General features: G+C 57.6%; 1 protein-coding gene across 4 annotated transcripts in view; it reads left to right on the top strand.

Moving 5' to 3' along the window:
* The window catches only part of MYO7B (myosin VIIB), a 101,626-nt gene that overhangs the window by 79,187 nt on the left and 6,130 nt on the right, over positions 1-16,309 (top strand). For all 4 annotated transcript variants that reach the window (XR_004176442.1, XM_031651157.1, XM_031651158.1 and 1 more), the window contains 12 exons: positions 4,491-4,617; positions 6,111-6,230; positions 7,330-7,503; positions 8,215-8,442; positions 9,493-9,660; positions 11,096-11,213; positions 11,305-11,431; positions 12,482-12,645; positions 13,735-13,916; positions 14,859-14,989; positions 15,313-15,470; positions 15,732-15,885. Coding sequence is in view for 3 of the 4 variants with exons in the window: in XM_031651157.1 (XP_031507017.1) it covers positions 4,491-4,617; positions 6,111-6,230; positions 7,330-7,503; positions 8,215-8,442; positions 9,493-9,660; positions 11,096-11,213; positions 11,305-11,431; positions 12,482-12,645; positions 13,735-13,916; positions 14,859-14,989; positions 15,313-15,470; positions 15,732-15,885 (1,851 nt within the window). In the remaining variant the exon portion in view is untranslated. The remainder of the gene's footprint in view (positions 1-4,490; positions 4,618-6,110; positions 6,231-7,329; positions 7,504-8,214; positions 8,443-9,492; positions 9,661-11,095; positions 11,214-11,304; positions 11,432-12,481; positions 12,646-13,734; positions 13,917-14,858; positions 14,990-15,312; positions 15,471-15,731; positions 15,886-16,309) is intronic.

Below are 16,309 nucleotides of genomic sequence, written 5' to 3'. Positions count from 1 at the left end.
ACCCGTATGGGCTAAGATGGAGGTCTGTTCAGGGCTCCATAGGGGCACCAGGGAGGAGTGACCTTAGTGCCTACCTGGGCCAGGAAGGAGGAGGGCTGTTTGCCAGAGGAAAAGGGTAACAGGTCACCTGTGACAGACTGCCGTGGTTACTGAGACCGTCACAACTACAGTTACTACTGTCACTGCTTGAGACCGTTATTATGAGATGGAAGGGGGACAAATGTAGAAATGAAAACTTAAGACAAAAGAAGCTGTATTAAAGGAAGGGGCCAGGGGAAGAAGGAAAGGACTCCCTGCTCCTAGGGAACAAAGACAGCCCCCGCCCTGAGCTGCTTCCGCCCTTAGTATTTATTGGGTAGAATGAGCAGGGAGGAGGAGGTAACCATTGGTCAGCTGCTTAACTGATCACAGGTTCATGTTATTACTAACAGGCTTCAGATGTGCCCTGTAGATAATCAGAACACTTGTGCCTGGGTCATGACTGCCCTTGGCATTCCTTCTAGGCAGCAGACACAGTTTCAGTTTGCCAACATTCTGCTTTTATGAGAACAGTTTGCTGTTTGCTCATATAGCCTTCAGTGGTATACTGAGTTGATCACGGCCCTTTTCAGCCTGCAGCCTCTCTCCCTTTTTGTTTTTGAATTGAGAAAGGCAATTGCAGGCTGTGCAGCCCTTAATTGCCGGTCGGTGGTGTGTTCCGTCTTCGCATTCAGCTGGTACTGGGGGAACCAGGCCCACGGTTGGGATCCATGGGTCCCTCCAGTCTCCCATTGCATGGTCGCACACACCTGAGGGCACCCACATGGTTTGTTCATTTCCTGTGAAAACACAAGCATACCCTCGTTCCTGTTAGTGAATCTACTGAAGCAGAGGCAAAGGCTTTTGTGGCTGCAGCCGGCACGCGTGCCGTTGCTGAAGCACCCGCTTCACAAGCTGCAACTCAGCTTCTGCCCCTTTGGTTACTTACCGCGGGGAAAAACTCCATTGATAGCAAGAGCCAGGCTCTTTCTGATTAACGGAAGACACAGAGAAAACAAATCAAGAGTTTATCCTTCTCGTGCAATAACTCAGTAAAAAAAAAAAAAAAATCCTCAAGATCTATTACCATGAGAGACTGTATCCATAAGCCCACAAAACTTACTTTCTTCAATTCACACTGCACAAGTGGATCTACTAGATGCTGTGGGTTGTGATAGATACATCTCTCTCCTAGTTGTACTTCCAAATCCCTGACCTCCTCACTTCTTTCTTAGAGAAGGGTACAATTTACAGGGAACAAGCAACAGTTAAGTAAATATTCTCCCGGTTCAAAAACCCAAAGGCCTTGTGACATCACCACCAACTGAATTTCTCCTTCACAATCCCAATCAACAACTCCTGGGGTTACAATAATGCTCTGTAAGTTAATACAGCTTTTACCTCACATTAATCCCACGTATCCTGTTGGCAAAGGTCCCCAAATACCAGTGGGAATCTTAGTGAGTTAGTCTCCTCCAGTTAACGAAACACACTCTGCCTGGGAGATCCAATCCTGCGTTTCCAGGCATTCCTGGGAATCAGTGTACCTCTGGAGACCGACCCCTGAAACGGAGCTGTGGCCTGGACGGGGAATGCCCTCATTGTTTGAGGTGCCCAGGTCCAGGCGCCCTTCTCATTTCCAGATGAGAAATGAGTGCCATTTTGATGAAATTGTGAGTGGCATTGATGAGCCCAATGATTTCCTTTATTGTAATGAGGGCAGTCTTGGCGTTTTTTTCTGTTGAGAGAGGAACTGTGTTATAGGATCCCTTTAGCCCAGAGGTCTGGCAGTGTTCTTTTTTGAAATGTCCAATTTTCCTACACTTACAACATTTTCCCATTTCAGGGCTTAACCCTTTGGCTTCTTTTAGATCTGTCAGCTACAAAATTAGCCGTTGCCTGAGTCAACATTTGCAGAGCAAGGAAGCTCAGTTCCCACATCTTGACAAGCTCTGAGAAAACCTCCCAAGTCCTCTGCACATCTCAAAGGTGCCAGCGCACGTTTACAAGCCACGAAAGACAAAGCTAAAGTTAGCCTTTCTGTAGCCACAAAAGAAGATGGTACAAGCCAATTTTCATCCTTCCTCTCCTGTTCACCACTTTCGACAGGTGCTGTAGGTGGGGCAAAAAATTCTCTCAAACCCTGAAATAATGACAAAAAGATGGTACGTACCAAACTCCAAACAAAAAAGAGAAAAGAACCAAATTCTTCCCCATGTTACCCTGATTCAAAAACTGCCCGTTCTTTGTGCCTCTAGGACACGGACCAGTACCTTTTCAGAGCACTAACCTTATGCCGCCAGCAGACTTGAAACGGGGTTCTCGTTCGCCTGGTTTTTAGTTTTTTCTGGGCTTTTTTTTTGCTCCAGCAGACCTTCCTCGCCCAAGTCCCTGTAGGACCCTATCTGTCTTTATCTGTTCCTGTCTGTCCCTGCAAATTTCTGCTAGTCTTTGCTAGTCCTTATCTATCCCTGTCTGTCCCTATAGTCCCTGTTAGTTCCTGCAAGTCCCTGTCTTTCCCTACTTATCTCTATTTGTCTCTATTTATCTCTATTTCTGTTTACCCCTACTTATCTCTATTTGTCCCTGCAGGTCCCTTCAGGTCTGTTTGTCCCTGATTGTCCCTGTTGTGTCCCTGTCCAGACACCATTTGCCACAGTTTGCCACTGTTACTACTTGAGACCATCATTACGAGAGTTACTACTGTCACTACTTGAGACCATAATTACGAGACGGAACGAAGGGGGATGAATGTAGAAATGAAAACTTAAGACAAAAGAAGCAGTATTAAAGGAACAGACCAGGGGAAGAAGGGCTCCCCACCCTGAGCTGCTTCAGCTGTTAGTATTTATTGGGTAGCATGAGCAGGGAGGAGGAGGTAACAGTTGGTCAGCTGCTTAATTGATCACAGGTTCCTATGATTACTAACAGGCTTCAGATGTGCCCTGTAGCCAATCACAAGAAACTCCTGTGCCTGGGTCGTAGCCTGCCCTCAGCAATCCTTCTGGGCAGTAGACACAGTTTGTCAGTTGCCAACATTCTGCTTTTATGAGAACAGTTTGCTGTTTACTCATAGAGCCTTCAGCGGTATACTGAGTTGATTGCCACCCTCACTCTTTCGGCCTGCGATAGTCACCCTTGAGACAGCCCATAGGGTCTGGAATTTCTGAGTAATTTGCCATAGTTGGGGCATGGAGCTTCGATTCTATCCTAAGGGAAGTGGGGAAAGGTTTAAGCAAGAGAGGATCTTGATCATATTTGACTTCCAGAAAGACCTCCCTGGCAATGTGGCAGGATGGAGCCTCAGGCTGGGAGGCCAGGCAGGGCTGCTACAGAGATCCAGAGAGAGCTGATGAGGAATTGCCCAAGGAACAGGAGCCAAGAGGAGGGGACAGAGGAAACATGCAGGAGACAGATGGCAGCATGTGGGGGCCGGTTGGGTGGTGGGGGCCGGTTGGGTGGTGGGGGCCGGTTGGATGATGGGGGCCAGTTGGGTTTTGGGGGCTGGTTGGATTGTGGGAGCTGGATGGATGGGGGGGCCGGTTGGATTGGGGGAATGGAGGGATGAGAGGGCTCCAGGATGACCCCCAGATTTCCAGTTTGAGTGAATGGCTGATGGTGATGCCTGTAGCGTGCAGAAAGAGGAGGGATGCAGGAACTCAGAGAGTCAGCCATGCACATTGCTTCCCAACTCTGTTCGGTGATGTCGTGTCGCGGTTGACATTGGCTTTGGTGGGAACATTTACACCACAGAAATAAGCCAATGCTATGCTTTCCTTCCTGGGGAGCTGGTTGATGAACATTTACCAGCACACCATGGAGTAGTAGGGGAAAGATGCTGGCCCCTGGAGACGTGGGATTTGAGGCGCTAATGGGCCACTTTTATAGCATGATAGAGGCTTGAGTCCATGGGGAAGGATGCAGGAGAGAACCGCCCCCAACACACCCCTTCCAGGAGTGGGGAAGCTCCACAGACTGTGGGAGTGGGAAGGGTCAAGAGATGGGGTTGAGTGGTTCCCATGAAGTCCTCACTTTTCTCTCTGCTGTGGAGGGGAGGGGCTGCATTCAGGGAGGGAGGTGGGGCCTCAAGGCAGAGGGAGAAATGAACATCATCATTGTGAGGCGAGATCTCACCATGAGGCTGGGGATCCCACACATCTGGGAGCAGATGGGCTGTGCAGAGGGTGCAGCTGCTAAGGACAGGGCTGTGGCTGGAGAACCCGCTCCTTCCTGAAGCCCAGCCCCACTCTGAAGGACCGAGAGCACAGGCCATGGGAGAGGAATCGAGTAGGGATGCAGAGCCTGGTGGCCCTGTCCTGAGAGAAGAGGAGGCTGGGCAGGGCCCCAGTGCTGGAGAGGTGCCCTGCATATGGGACCCCCCAGAGGTGCTGAAGAGCTGTGTGCCCAGGTACCCCTGTCTCCTCTCCTTCTCCAGCCCCCAGCCTACTCTCCCAATGGTCTGTGTCTTTCAGGGATGAGATTTACTGCCAAATCTGCAAGCAGCTCTCAGAGAACTTCAAAACAAGCAGTGTGGCGCGGGGCTGGATCCTGCTCAGCCTCTGCCTCGGCTGCTTCCCACCCTCAGAGAGGTTCATGAAGGTGAGAGGGTCCGGGAAGGCGGGCAGGGGGCGGGTTACGGTGGGAGCATAGGTAGCCCCTGGCCCTGGAGCAGGTCCACAAATCCCAGTCCGTGGCCCGTTTCTCCTGCTCCTGCAGGACAGATGGGCAGCCGTGCCTGTGTTTCTACAGGCCTCAGTTTCCCCATCTGGAAAAGAGGACCCTGCTCCTGGCTTCTTCCAGCCCCTATGCAGGGTCTGCAGGGTCATTTCACTTTGGCTCAGGTGCCAGGATGGCACTTCAACACTAAAATGAGAAGGTACATGACACGGGCCTTGAAAAGACAGGTGTCCAGGAGTGGGCCCTGCCTGGAGATGGGCCTCAGTGCCTCTTTCTAGTTCTTAGGACTGAAAATGGAGGTGGGCTGGCCGAGTGTTAGTAGCCCCAAGCTTCACTGATTTGATATACCTTTAAATTCTGATTATAAAATTAAAATGTGAAAATCCAGAACATCTAAAGCCAAAAGATCCATCCCCACACACAGAGGTAACTTCCTATTAATATTTTCTTCTGGTCTTTCCTGGTGTTACAGGGTTCTTATGATCAAACAGAAAACACTTTCTCACATGTCCCCTTGGGGGACAGCAGGAGCCACGGTCACTGAGGCCATCTGTACATGGCACTCAGGCTGCTCCTGACACCAGTAAACCCTTCCAGGCTGTCCCTCCCCACCCCAAGGCAGAAGAAACAACATCTTTCTGTGACACAAAAAGAGCTTCAATGCGTTTTCTTGAACATGTCTGGGACATGGACTCTTTTGCCTTTTTTTTTTTTTTTGAGACAGAATCTCACTGTGTCACCCAGGTTGGAGTGCAGTGGAGCGATCTCGGCTCACTGCATCCTCTGCCTCCCGGGTTCAAGCAATTCTCCTGCCTCAGCCTCTAGAGTAGCTGGGACTACAGGTGCCCATCACCGCACCAGGCTAATTTTTGTATTTTTAGTAGAGACAGGGTTTCACCATGTTGGCCAGGCTGGCCTCAAACTCCTGACCTCAGGTGATCCTCCCCCCTTGGCCTCCCAAAGTGCTGAGATTATAGGCGTGAGCCACTGTGCCTGGCCCTGCACTTTTCATTTACTGTCTTCATTATGTTTTCTCATGGTATCTGCCTCCCAGACGCCAGCTTGAGGCCTCTCTGTTCCAGAAGGCACTGGAGTTGTGAGTGGGCACTTAGAGTTCATCTTCCAGTCATTCGTCTCCATAGATGCCACCATGATCAAAAACCACACATCCACCTTTAGGATAGGCCTGCATTGTTGCAACAAAGAGTGTGCACACGTCAAGACTATGCGCCGTTTGAAACGTGTTGCCGCTGTTCCTCAGAAACACACTGATCCATGTGCCTTCTCACAGGTGTGAGGGTGCCCCTCACTGTGCCTTACACATTGAGTGTTAGAATTAAGTCCACCTGGGCAGTGAGTAGAAACTGGCGTCCTTTCTGAGTGTCTTCCTCCCTTCTCCCCTCCTCATCTACCAGTATCTACTGAACTTCATCGGCCAAGGGCCAGCGACCTATGGCCCCTTCTGTGCCGAGCGCCTGAGACGCACCTATGCCAATGGGGTGCGTGCAGAGCCTCCCACCTGGCTGGAACTGCAGGTAGGGGCTGGCAGGGGTGGGAGCTGGCAGGGTGGGGTGGTGCAGGCCCCCAGGGACCCCCCCATAGCTCATGGGGTGCCTTCTTCTAGGACAGAACTTTGTCCTCCGAGCCCCGCCATCTCCTCTGCAGTACCTCCCATGCTAGTGGTCCCTGTGAGTGCCCCTGGGGCTCAGCCTCCCCAGGCGTGGCCCCCATCTCCGAATCCATATTCCTTTAGGGCCCCACTAGCTAAGGGGAAGATCACCGGACCCATTCATTAGCATTACAGTGCACCAGCTGCTTCCAGCTCTCCCCTCCAAGGGCATTTCACTTGGTAACAAGGGCCGTGGTCACACCATGGTTGGCATCCTTGGTGGCACTGCTGTTGGGCACATGTGCCACCTCAACCTGCTTTGGCAACTGTGTCATCTGTGAGTTCTCGCTGTTTTCTCAGGAAGGGTCATTCAGAACAGCCAGCCAGGGTGGCGAGGGCACCCCTGCACCCGGCTCTACACAAAGCTCTGGCCCCAGCCTAACCCTGGCAGGTGCTTGCCCTGTGGCCTGAGGTGCCCTAGACCAGGAGCTGCGGGTCACTTCCGCTGTACCTTCTTTCTGTTTTCACCCTGCCCCCGAGCCCACAGGGGCTCCCTCCCTTGAGCCCTGGAATTGTAGGTGAACTTGCAGTAGCTGTGCATGTTGACACAAGGGGACAATACATAAAGGCCCCAAAATGTTCCCGCGTCTTGGACTCGGATTCCCAAGAGCTGCGGGTCTTCTGTGAGGTGAAGTCACTCAACCACACCAAACTCAGGATTCTCATAAAAGCAGCCACTATGGCCCGAGGCTGCCCCTGCTGGAGGTCCAGGAGGACCTGGACGCCTGTGACTAACATTGCTCTTGCCTGGTGGCTGTGCTCCCAGCAGCAAACACCTGTTGGCCTGAATTTTGTTTTCTATGCAAAGCCCATGGCCTGGGGCTTCAGAGGGCCCACCCCCGGGAACCCATGGGATGGCAAGCAGGGCCCATAGACTGGGGAGAGGAGGGAGGTGGTGGATGGGGGGCCGGCCTCTTGTCCATAGGTTCCGAGAGGCCGGGGAACTGAATCTCATCTGTCCCCAGGCTGTCAAGTCCAAGAAGCACATCCCCATCCAAGTCATCTTGGCCACTGGAGAGAGCCTGACCGTCTCTGTGGACTCAGCCTCCACATCTCGGGAAGTGTGCCTGCACATCGCTCACAAGCAGGGCCTCAGCGACCACCTGGGCTTCTCCCTCCAGGTCGCCGTGTACGACAAGGTACTGGCCAGGCACCCTGCCCATCACCCGCCTCCCTCATACACCCAGGGAGGGCACCCCGAGGCTCAACCCCTTTCACCTATCCAGCCCAGCCACCGCCTACCCTCCCAGCCTCCAGGCACAGGCAGGTGCACACATACACACACACACAGCAAGCAGCCTGTCCTCCCACACTCACATGGTCACCTCACAGCTGCACCTCAGCCCCAGCAGTGCCGCATGCACACCTGGTCCCCACGCAGCTGCCACGCACAGACATCAGGCACTCACACCAGTCTCCTGCTCCAAACTCCCTCATGCCCAGGAGCTGTGGACACCCTTGCAGCAAACATGGAGGGTCACACCAGCACAGACCCTCACCGCCCACACAGGCACCCCCAATTCCACACCCTCAGACTCAGACACACACCAGTCTGCCAACCAAGGCACCCAAGGCCGAGTCATATCGGCCAGACTTATGTCTGCCTTCTTAGGGAAGGGGCTGCAGGGAGAGTAATGGGGAGTGGCAGACAGGCCATTGCTGTGTGGAGAAGCCCTTCAGTTGTCTACATGGGCTCAGCAGTGTCCACTCAGCCCGTGCTGGGCTCCAAGGGCCCCAGGCCCTGTCCTCCACCTGCACATGCTGACAGTGGGCATCCCCGTGGGGTGGGCATCCCCACGGGGTGGAACATGCAACAGCTGCTAACCCCCGCTCCCCGACTCTGGCCTCAGTTCTGGTCCCTGGGCAGCGGGCGTGACCACGTCATGGATGCCATCGCCCAGTGTGAGCAGCTGGCCCAGGAGAGGGGTGAGAGCCAGCGCCAGTCACCCTGGCGCATCTACTTCCGGAAGGAATTCTTCGCCCCCTGGCACGACTCCCGGGAGGACCCCGTTAGCACTGAGCTCATTTACCGCCAAGTCCTGCACGGAGTCTGGTCTGGCGAATACAGCTTCGAGAAGGTGAGGGGCTGAGAGCCAGGGCCACCCTGGGCTTTGCCATCAGGAGGCACCCAACTGGCTTCTGAGGCCAGGTAGAAGGCGGAGGGGCAGGAGGCCAAGGGCAGAGGAACGGGGGCCAGGAAAGGGGGTCACAAGGGTGCAGGTCCCTTCCAGGCCCAGCCTGTGTTTCCTCCTCCCTTAGGCCACAGGTTTGTCTAAGCCTCCGGGGTCCGTGGTTCCGGCAGCAGGTCCCAGAGGACCCAGGCCTGCCTGGCCTCACCGCTCCTGCTCTGTTTATGGGGCAGTGAGACCTGGTGGTCGAGAACGTGGCCTTGGAGCCCTAATGCCTGAGGCCTACCTCCCCCTCTTCTTGGCATTGTGAGCTTGGAGAGTCCTGTCACTGCTGAGCCTCGGGCCCTCATCTGACTGGGGGGCTCGGGAGGGGCTGTCACCTGGACTGTGCAGAGAGTACCGGGAGCTCGGTTGTAGAGTGATTGTGAGAAAGAAGAGTGATTGTGCCCCTGAAGTTCTGGGGGCAGCAGACAACCTCCTTGTGCCGAGTCAGGAAGATGCTGTTCGGGGACCCATGGGAGGCGGCCACGGCAGCGCAGGAAGCCCACGTGGAAGAGGCGTGGGCAGGGAGTGGCGGGACACCAGGCTCCACGAGGCTTTGGTCTTCCAGCGGGAAGGGGCTTCTTGGGTCCCGTCCAGCTGAGCCCCGGCAGAAACTCCACGGGGGTGGCCGCTGGTCTCTCTTGACAAGCGAGGACTGGAGCTCCGGTGGGGAAGGACCTTGCCCCTCAGAGCAACCCTGCCGGGGTTCATCCCAGCACTGAACAGCAGCCGCTGTCCTCAGGCACAGGGCCTGTGGGGCTCGGGCCGAGGCCTCTGGGATTCCCGGCCTGCGTGGTGACCCAGTCAGGGCACGCAGGGAGGGGGAAGGTCCTGCCTGAGCTGCAGGTTAGCTCCCCTGTGCTGGGGCAGGAGCTCTGCCACCGGTCAGGGGCATCCTGGGGAAGGGTGAGCCCTTCCTCCTCTCACTCGTCCCCGTGGGTGCCCTGGGCTGTGCAGGAGGAAGAGCTGGTGGAGCTGCTGGCCCGGCACTGCTACGTACAGCTCGGCGCCTCAGCGGAGAGCCAGGCTGTCCAGGAGCTGCTGCCCAGCTGCATCCCCCACAGGCTGTACAGGACCAAGCCCCCAGACAGGTGGGCGAGCCTCGTCACTGCCGCCTGCGCCAAGGTCAGCTTGCATGCCGCTCAGGCACCCAGCCGAGGGCTCTCCTTCAGGCAGTGGGGGCTCGTGGTGTACAGAGGGATGGATTCCCTCCGCACAGTCCCCACCCCCGGGGAACAACAAGCTTCAGCTTGACAGTTATGTAGAGCCTCGTCCCTTCAAGTTTAAGCAGTCCACTCAGTTCAGCTCTCTGTCACCGGCCCATGCCACCTTCTTCCTTCCAAGCTGGCATCTTGGATGGGTCCCTGTGCTGGTCTGCACTGCAGTGTCTGGCCAGGCCCTGGCCTCTCGGCACGAGAGGGCACCCGCAGTGGCTGACTGCTGACCATGCCATGGCCTTGGGGGCCCCTCTGCCTGCCCCTGAGCCTTAGCATCCCCTCGCTGGGTGCATGGGAACCCCCCAGGCCAGAGTGTATGGACATTCTAAACATTTGATACATGTCGAATATTTTCAGATCACCCTTCAGATTTGATGCATTTATTACATTCCCAAAGTCAGTATATGAATAGTAGCCACTTTTTAAAGAAATAACACTGTATTAAACAAACAGTGAAAAGAAAGTTCGGTTGGATATTATGGTCGCTGATGGACACAGCACAGTGGTGCTGGGGAGAGGAACGGGTGAAGGCAGGGAATCAGGAAAGAGGAAGGAAGGAAACTGGAAGACAAGGAACTAGAGGTGGTCCCTGAGAGAGGCCCCCAGAGACAAAGCAGAGCTCCAGAGAAGAAGAGAGAAGCGCCCGGGACACAGACTCGGAGCAGGATGCCCTCCTGCACAGAGCGAGTCACAGACCCACAAGGCATAGGCGGGCAAGAGCGAGCCTGGGCTGGGGCACACAGACAGCGCCTTCCACAGCTAGCGCAGCCCCGCCCTACAGACGCTAATGAGGGGACAGGGAACGGCTTTCCTCCCTCCTCCTAACGGGTCCCCACACCCCTCCCAGGTAGAATAGGGCAGCACAGTGGCTCATGCCTGTAATCCCAGCACTTTGGGAAGCCAAGACGGGGATCACCTGAGGTCAGGAGTTTGAGACCAGCCTGGCCAACATGGCAAAACCCCGTCTCTACTAAAACTACAGAAATTAGTCAGGCGCAGTGGCACGCGCCTGTAGTCCCAGCTACTCGGGAGTCTGAGGCGGGAGAATTGCTTGAACTCAGGAGGCGGAGCTTGCAGTGAGCCGAGATCACACCACTGTACTCCAGCCTGGGTGACAGAGCGAGACTCTGTCTCAAAAAAGAGAAAAAAAAAAAAAAAATAGGGCTGCGCCAGTCCCTGAGGACGTCCCAGGTCCCTCCCTGCAGGATCCGTCTCCAGGCACTGGCCTCGCTTTAAGTAGAGGCTTCTCAGAAGGATCCACCAACTCTTTTACCCTGAGCACTGGGTGAGGGATTCACTGGGGAGGCAGGTGATGGAGGTGACATCCAGGATCCCCCTCTCAGGCCCCATACGCTGAGAGGCAAGCCACACCACTGGCCGTGCAAGAGCAGGTGGTGGACGCCGCCCGCCTGCAGTGGCCGCTGCTCTTCTCCCGGCTCTTTGAAGTCACCACACTCTCAGGTAATGGCATCTGACGGGGGGCGGGGAGCGGGTATGGGCTGGGCACCCAGGGATCCCATGCAGCCTTCACATTGCCGTCTCTCCTGGCCAGGCCCCCGCCTGCCCAAGACGCAGCTGATCTTGGCTGTTAACTGGAAGGGGCTTTGCTTCCTGGACCAGCGGGAGAAGACGCTGCTGGAGCTCTCTTTCCCAGAGGTCATGGGTCTGGTTGCCAACAGGTGGGGGCCCTGAGGGAAGATCTCCTCACACCCTGAGTCCTTGGATTGATGCATCTGGGGGCTCAGGGAGAGATGGGGAGAGGGGCAGCGTGCACTCCCGGGTGACAGGCCGGGGTGGGACAAGAATCAACGTATACGATGCCCTCTGTACTTGGGAGCCCCACCCTCCCGCACCAGGCTGCACTGCCCACAAAGTACTCCGTTGGAGCATCACGGTTGCACTCGCAGCTTCTCTTTGAAACCCAGATCCACCCGGAAAGGGCACAGAAGCGTGCAGCCTCTGGTGTGCACTTATTTAGAAGGCTCCTTTCTTTGTCATGGACGAGAACTGGTGGCCTGGAGGGTACAGATTGTCTGGGACAGTGGCAAGGGACGGTGCCTGGTGTGTCCCGGGGCACGGGCCAGGGCAGGGGGGCCTCTTAGGCTGGGGCTGACCCCCACTCCCAGGGGTCTCCATGGCTCTCGTTGACTGGGAACTTTTTCATGCCTTCTGGGAAGTCCCACCCAAGCCCTGCCAGAGTGCCCCTTGGTTAAAGCACACGACAGAGTGGCACACGCATCTCTGGGCTGTGCCAGGTGTACAGTGGCCACCACTCCCCACTGGCCACCTCTCACTGAGGCTGTCTGTGCTGGGTACTTTCCTGTATGCCACGAAGTCCTGACAGCATCACCCGTTCTGCAGATGAGTAAACTGTGGCACGCCGAGGCTAGGTGGCTCAGAGTTAGCACATGGCAGAGCTGCCGACTCAGCTCAGCTCTGATCTTTGCAGCGTCCCTGTGGTGTCCCTGCACACCGGCCACCTCATTATCTGCCCAGAGCCGACCCCACACACGGGCTGCACCACTTGCAGCCTCTGAGGGACCCTGTGCCCCACCGTCCTTCATTTGTCCAGACCCACAGTGGTGTCTGGCCTGGTCCTGGCCCTGGTAGAGCAGCTCTGTGTCCTCATCTGTGACCCAGGACCCCCAGTCCCACCTCCTGAGGCTGTTGAGGGGCTGGATCACGGGGAGGTGGAGGGGGCTCCTGGTCACGCTGCCCTTTGTGTCCAGGGAGGCCCAGGGCAGGCAGAGGCTGCTGCTCTCCACCATGCATGAGGAGTACGAGTTTGTGTCGCCCAGCAGCGTGGCCATCGCTGAGCTGGTGGCCCTGTTCTTGGAGGGCCTGAAGGAGAGGTCCGTGTTCGCCATGGCCCTGCAGGACAGGAAGGCCACAGGTGCCAGACTGGGTGGGGTCGGGGGAGGGCTGCGCGTGGGGTCTGTAGGGAGGCGGCGTGCTCATCTCCACACACGGCAGCCGCAAGGCAAGCAGAGGGAGGGCGGGCCCCAAAGCTCTGTGGGGGCAGCTTTAGACCAGGCCCTACCTTCTCTCAGCCACTGCTTCCTCTTCTACAAAATGAGGGGCTAAAGGAGGTGGTCTCCAGCCCCACAAGGCCAGCCATGCTCAGCGCTGCACGGCTGCAAAAGCACCGAGAGGGGCCAGCCTCCAGCCCAGGGAAGCTTTGAACACCATCCCCACAGTGCACTGCTGCAGAAGCACCCTATTATCCCATTTTACAGGCACGAGGCCAGAGGCCCAGAGACGGAGGTAGCCCGCCCAGGGTCACACAGCTCAAGGGGGTGGGAGCCTAGTTCTTGGCCGCAGCTCTCCTGCAAGCCAGCACTCCAGCGAGCTGGGCTGTGTCTGTGGGCTGTGGGGGAGCATAACAAAGCCCCAGGACCCCTGCTGGCCCAGGCTGCTGGCGGGGCAGTCATGGGCAGTGGGTGGTGCAGTTAGTGCAGGGGCTTCAGAAGGGGGTGCTGGTTGGGATGCAGCAGAAGAGGCTGTGCGTGGGGTCTTTGGGCAGTGAGAAACGTCAGCTGAGATGTGCTGCCCTGTTGCCCCATTCAGTACTCACGGCCACCGCACGAGGGAAAGAGGATTGCCATCTCCAAATTCCAGATGAGAAAGCGGGCTAGAGAGGCAGGCAGCACTCAGGCCAGGTGTGGGGACTGCCAGCCTGTGCATCCTCCCCTCCCTCATCCCTGGCTCCTGGTCAGCCTTCCGAGGGTCTCCCAGGGCTAGGGCTGCAGTCACAGCTCTCGAGCGCCCGCCCACCCTGGGTTCTGTGCCTGTGCAGCTGTAGCAGGTGACAGCTGTCTGAGGCCCCTGAGGTTCCAGTCCCACCATTGCTCACTCTTGGAGTGGTCTGCCCACCACTCTGTGCCTCTGTTTCATCCGTCAAGGGAGATGACCCCCAAAATGCCAGCACAGCCTCTGGCCCCTGCAGAGCCCTCAGCAAATGGCAGCCTCCCTACCCTTACAGATGACACCACCCTCCTGGCCTTCAAGAAGGGGGACCTGTTGGTCCTGACAAAGAAGCAGGGGCTGCTGGCCTCTGAGAACTGGACCCTCGGCCAGAATGACAGGACAGGCAAGACGGGGCTGGTGCCCACGGCCTGCCTCTACACCATTCCCACGGTCACTAAGCCCTCGGCACAGCTGCTGGTAACTGGCACGCTCCCTTGTCCTCAGCCTGGGTACCCGAGGGCAGGGTGGAGCGGTCCTGGGATGCCTAGTCAGGAGGCCTAGTTCAGGCCCTGCAGCCCACCTAGCAGAGGCCAGGAGGGCCACCTGGGCAGCCCTCAACCATTCTTGTGGCAAGGTGCGTGTGCAGTGCCAGCCAGCCCAGCTCTTGGTACTTAGTAGGCGCTCAATAAATGGGTGTTCCCTCCCTCTTCCATCATGGGTGTGTCCTGGGGACAAACCCAATCTTTCTCTGCCTCATTTACACTCTGACCCAAGGGGGCCCAAGCCTCTCCCCGCACAAGGGAACCACCCACCCCAGCCAAGACCAGGCTCTCAGGAGGCAGGAACGGCAGGCATTGCAACATGGACATACCGAGTGCCGAGTATGTGCCCTGTGCCTGTGGTATGAGTCTGGGCACAATAGCAGCTCCACGCTCAGGGCAGACATTTGGGCAGATAATGATGCCTGGATGGCAACTGTGTAAAGTGCCACCAAGGAGAGGGATAAATAATAGGGTGGGGAGCTCACCCTGTCTGGGAAGGCATCCCTGAGGGAGGGACATTTGTGCTGAGGCCTGAAGTTGGTGGCAGACCAGGAAGGTAGGGCTGGGGTGAGAGGGGGCCCCATGGAGAAGGGGAGCTGGGGGTCTGAGAAACCAGAGTGCCGTGGCCCCCAGAACAGGTGATGTGGGTGCCACAGCCATTGGCACTCATCCTCCCGAGGGAAAGGAGAGAGGCACCGAGAAGCAGAGTCACGGTCCTGGGTCACACGGCAGGTGACGGGTGTGAGTGAGCCCTGGCCTGTCCAGCCCTGGGCCTGGCCTCTCCCAAGTCACTGAGGCTGCCGGGCTGGGAGGAGCCTGCAGGAAGGGCCTCATGGGCGGTGGCTCCTGGGCACCCACAGACCTGTGCCCCCTCCAGAGCTTGCTCACCATGTCACCAGAGAAGAGGAAACTGGCGGCTCAGGAGGGGCAGCTCGCAGAGCCACGTCCCGAGGAGCCACCCAAGGAAAAGCCACACACCCTGGAGGAGTTCTCCTACGAGTTCTTCAGGTGCCCCCCAAGCCCCGCTCCGTCTCATTGCACCCCCATTCCCAGCCCCACCCCGCCCCATTGCACCCCCGCTCCCAGCCCCGCCCCGTTGCACCCCCGCTCCCAGCCCCGCTCCACCTCATTGCACCCACCGAGGGCTGCAGAGAGGCCACGCCACCCATGTGGAGCCTGCCTGGCCTCCCCAGGCCAGGGGAGTCAGGAGGGGCTTGCGGCAGGGTGGGGTGCTCTGGCCCTCCCACAGCCACCCAGGGGTGTCAGAGGACAGAGAGGCGTGGGACAGAGAAGGCCACAGGGCAGGCCTCATGCCAGCCTCTGACTCACAGGGCTCCAGAGAAGGATACAGTGAGCATGGCCGTGCTGCCCCTGGCCCGTGCCCGCGGCCACCTGTGGGCCTATTCCTCCGAGCCGCTGCGACAGCCGCTGCTCAAGCGAGTCCACGCCAACGTTGACCTCTGGGACATCGCCTGCCAGATCTTTGTCGATATCCTTCCCCACCAGCCTGCCTGCGCCTTGTCAACCCCAGGGCAGAGGCACCCGGCAGCTCCTGGCCCTACAGCTGTGCTCTAGGGCAGAAGAGCCCAGGAGGTCTGAGAAACCCAGAGTGGCGGGACAGAGCCCACACGTGGCTCACCGCAGGGCTGGGGTCAGGGGTCGGCAAGGGGCCTAGGTCAGGGTCAGCATCTATCCCCAGTCTGTGGTCAGCGTGGGGCCGGCCCAGCACCGTGCTCCTTGACAGCCACACCCATCCTCCGGTACATGGGCGACTACCCCTCTCGGCAGGCCCGGCCCAGCCTGGAGCTCACCGACCAGATCTTCACGCTGGCCCTGCAGCACCCGGCCCTGCAGGACGAGGTCTACTGCCAGCTCCTGAAGCAGCTGACGCACAACTCCAACAGGTCTGCTGGGGCGGCGGCCAGCCCGCGCTGTCACCCTCAGTCCTCATCCCAGCCCCTGAGGCCAGACCGAGGCTCAGAGGGGACACCGCAGCTCATGGCGGCGGAACCCCTGCCTGGGCACCTGCATCAGCGGTGGGAAGGGCTGGGGCCCTTGGTCTGCTCTGCTGATGTCCTAGGGGCGGTCAGAGCAGGAGAGGACGGCCCTGCCCACTCCCACCCCGTGCGTGTGACCTGGCAGGCCATGGCCTCTGTGGGCTTCAGTGTCCTCTTCCACAAAATGGGTGCAATGCCCACCCACCCCCATTTTGAGGGTGCAAAAGCCCGTGGCATCAGGCAGCCGGGCACAGCTGGCATGGTGCAGCTTGGCTGGTGCCCTTCCCCTCGGGCCCTCTAGACCTCAGGTAGTTCTCATATCCGTCCCTGC

Source organism: Papio anubis, chromosome 10, assembly GCF_008728515.1.
Source record: "Papio anubis isolate 15944 chromosome 10, Panubis1.0, whole genome shotgun sequence".
NCBI classification, from domain to species: Eukaryota; Metazoa; Chordata; class Mammalia; order Primates; family Cercopithecidae; genus Papio; species Papio anubis.
This window is presented reverse-complemented; position numbering and strand designations above follow the sequence as displayed.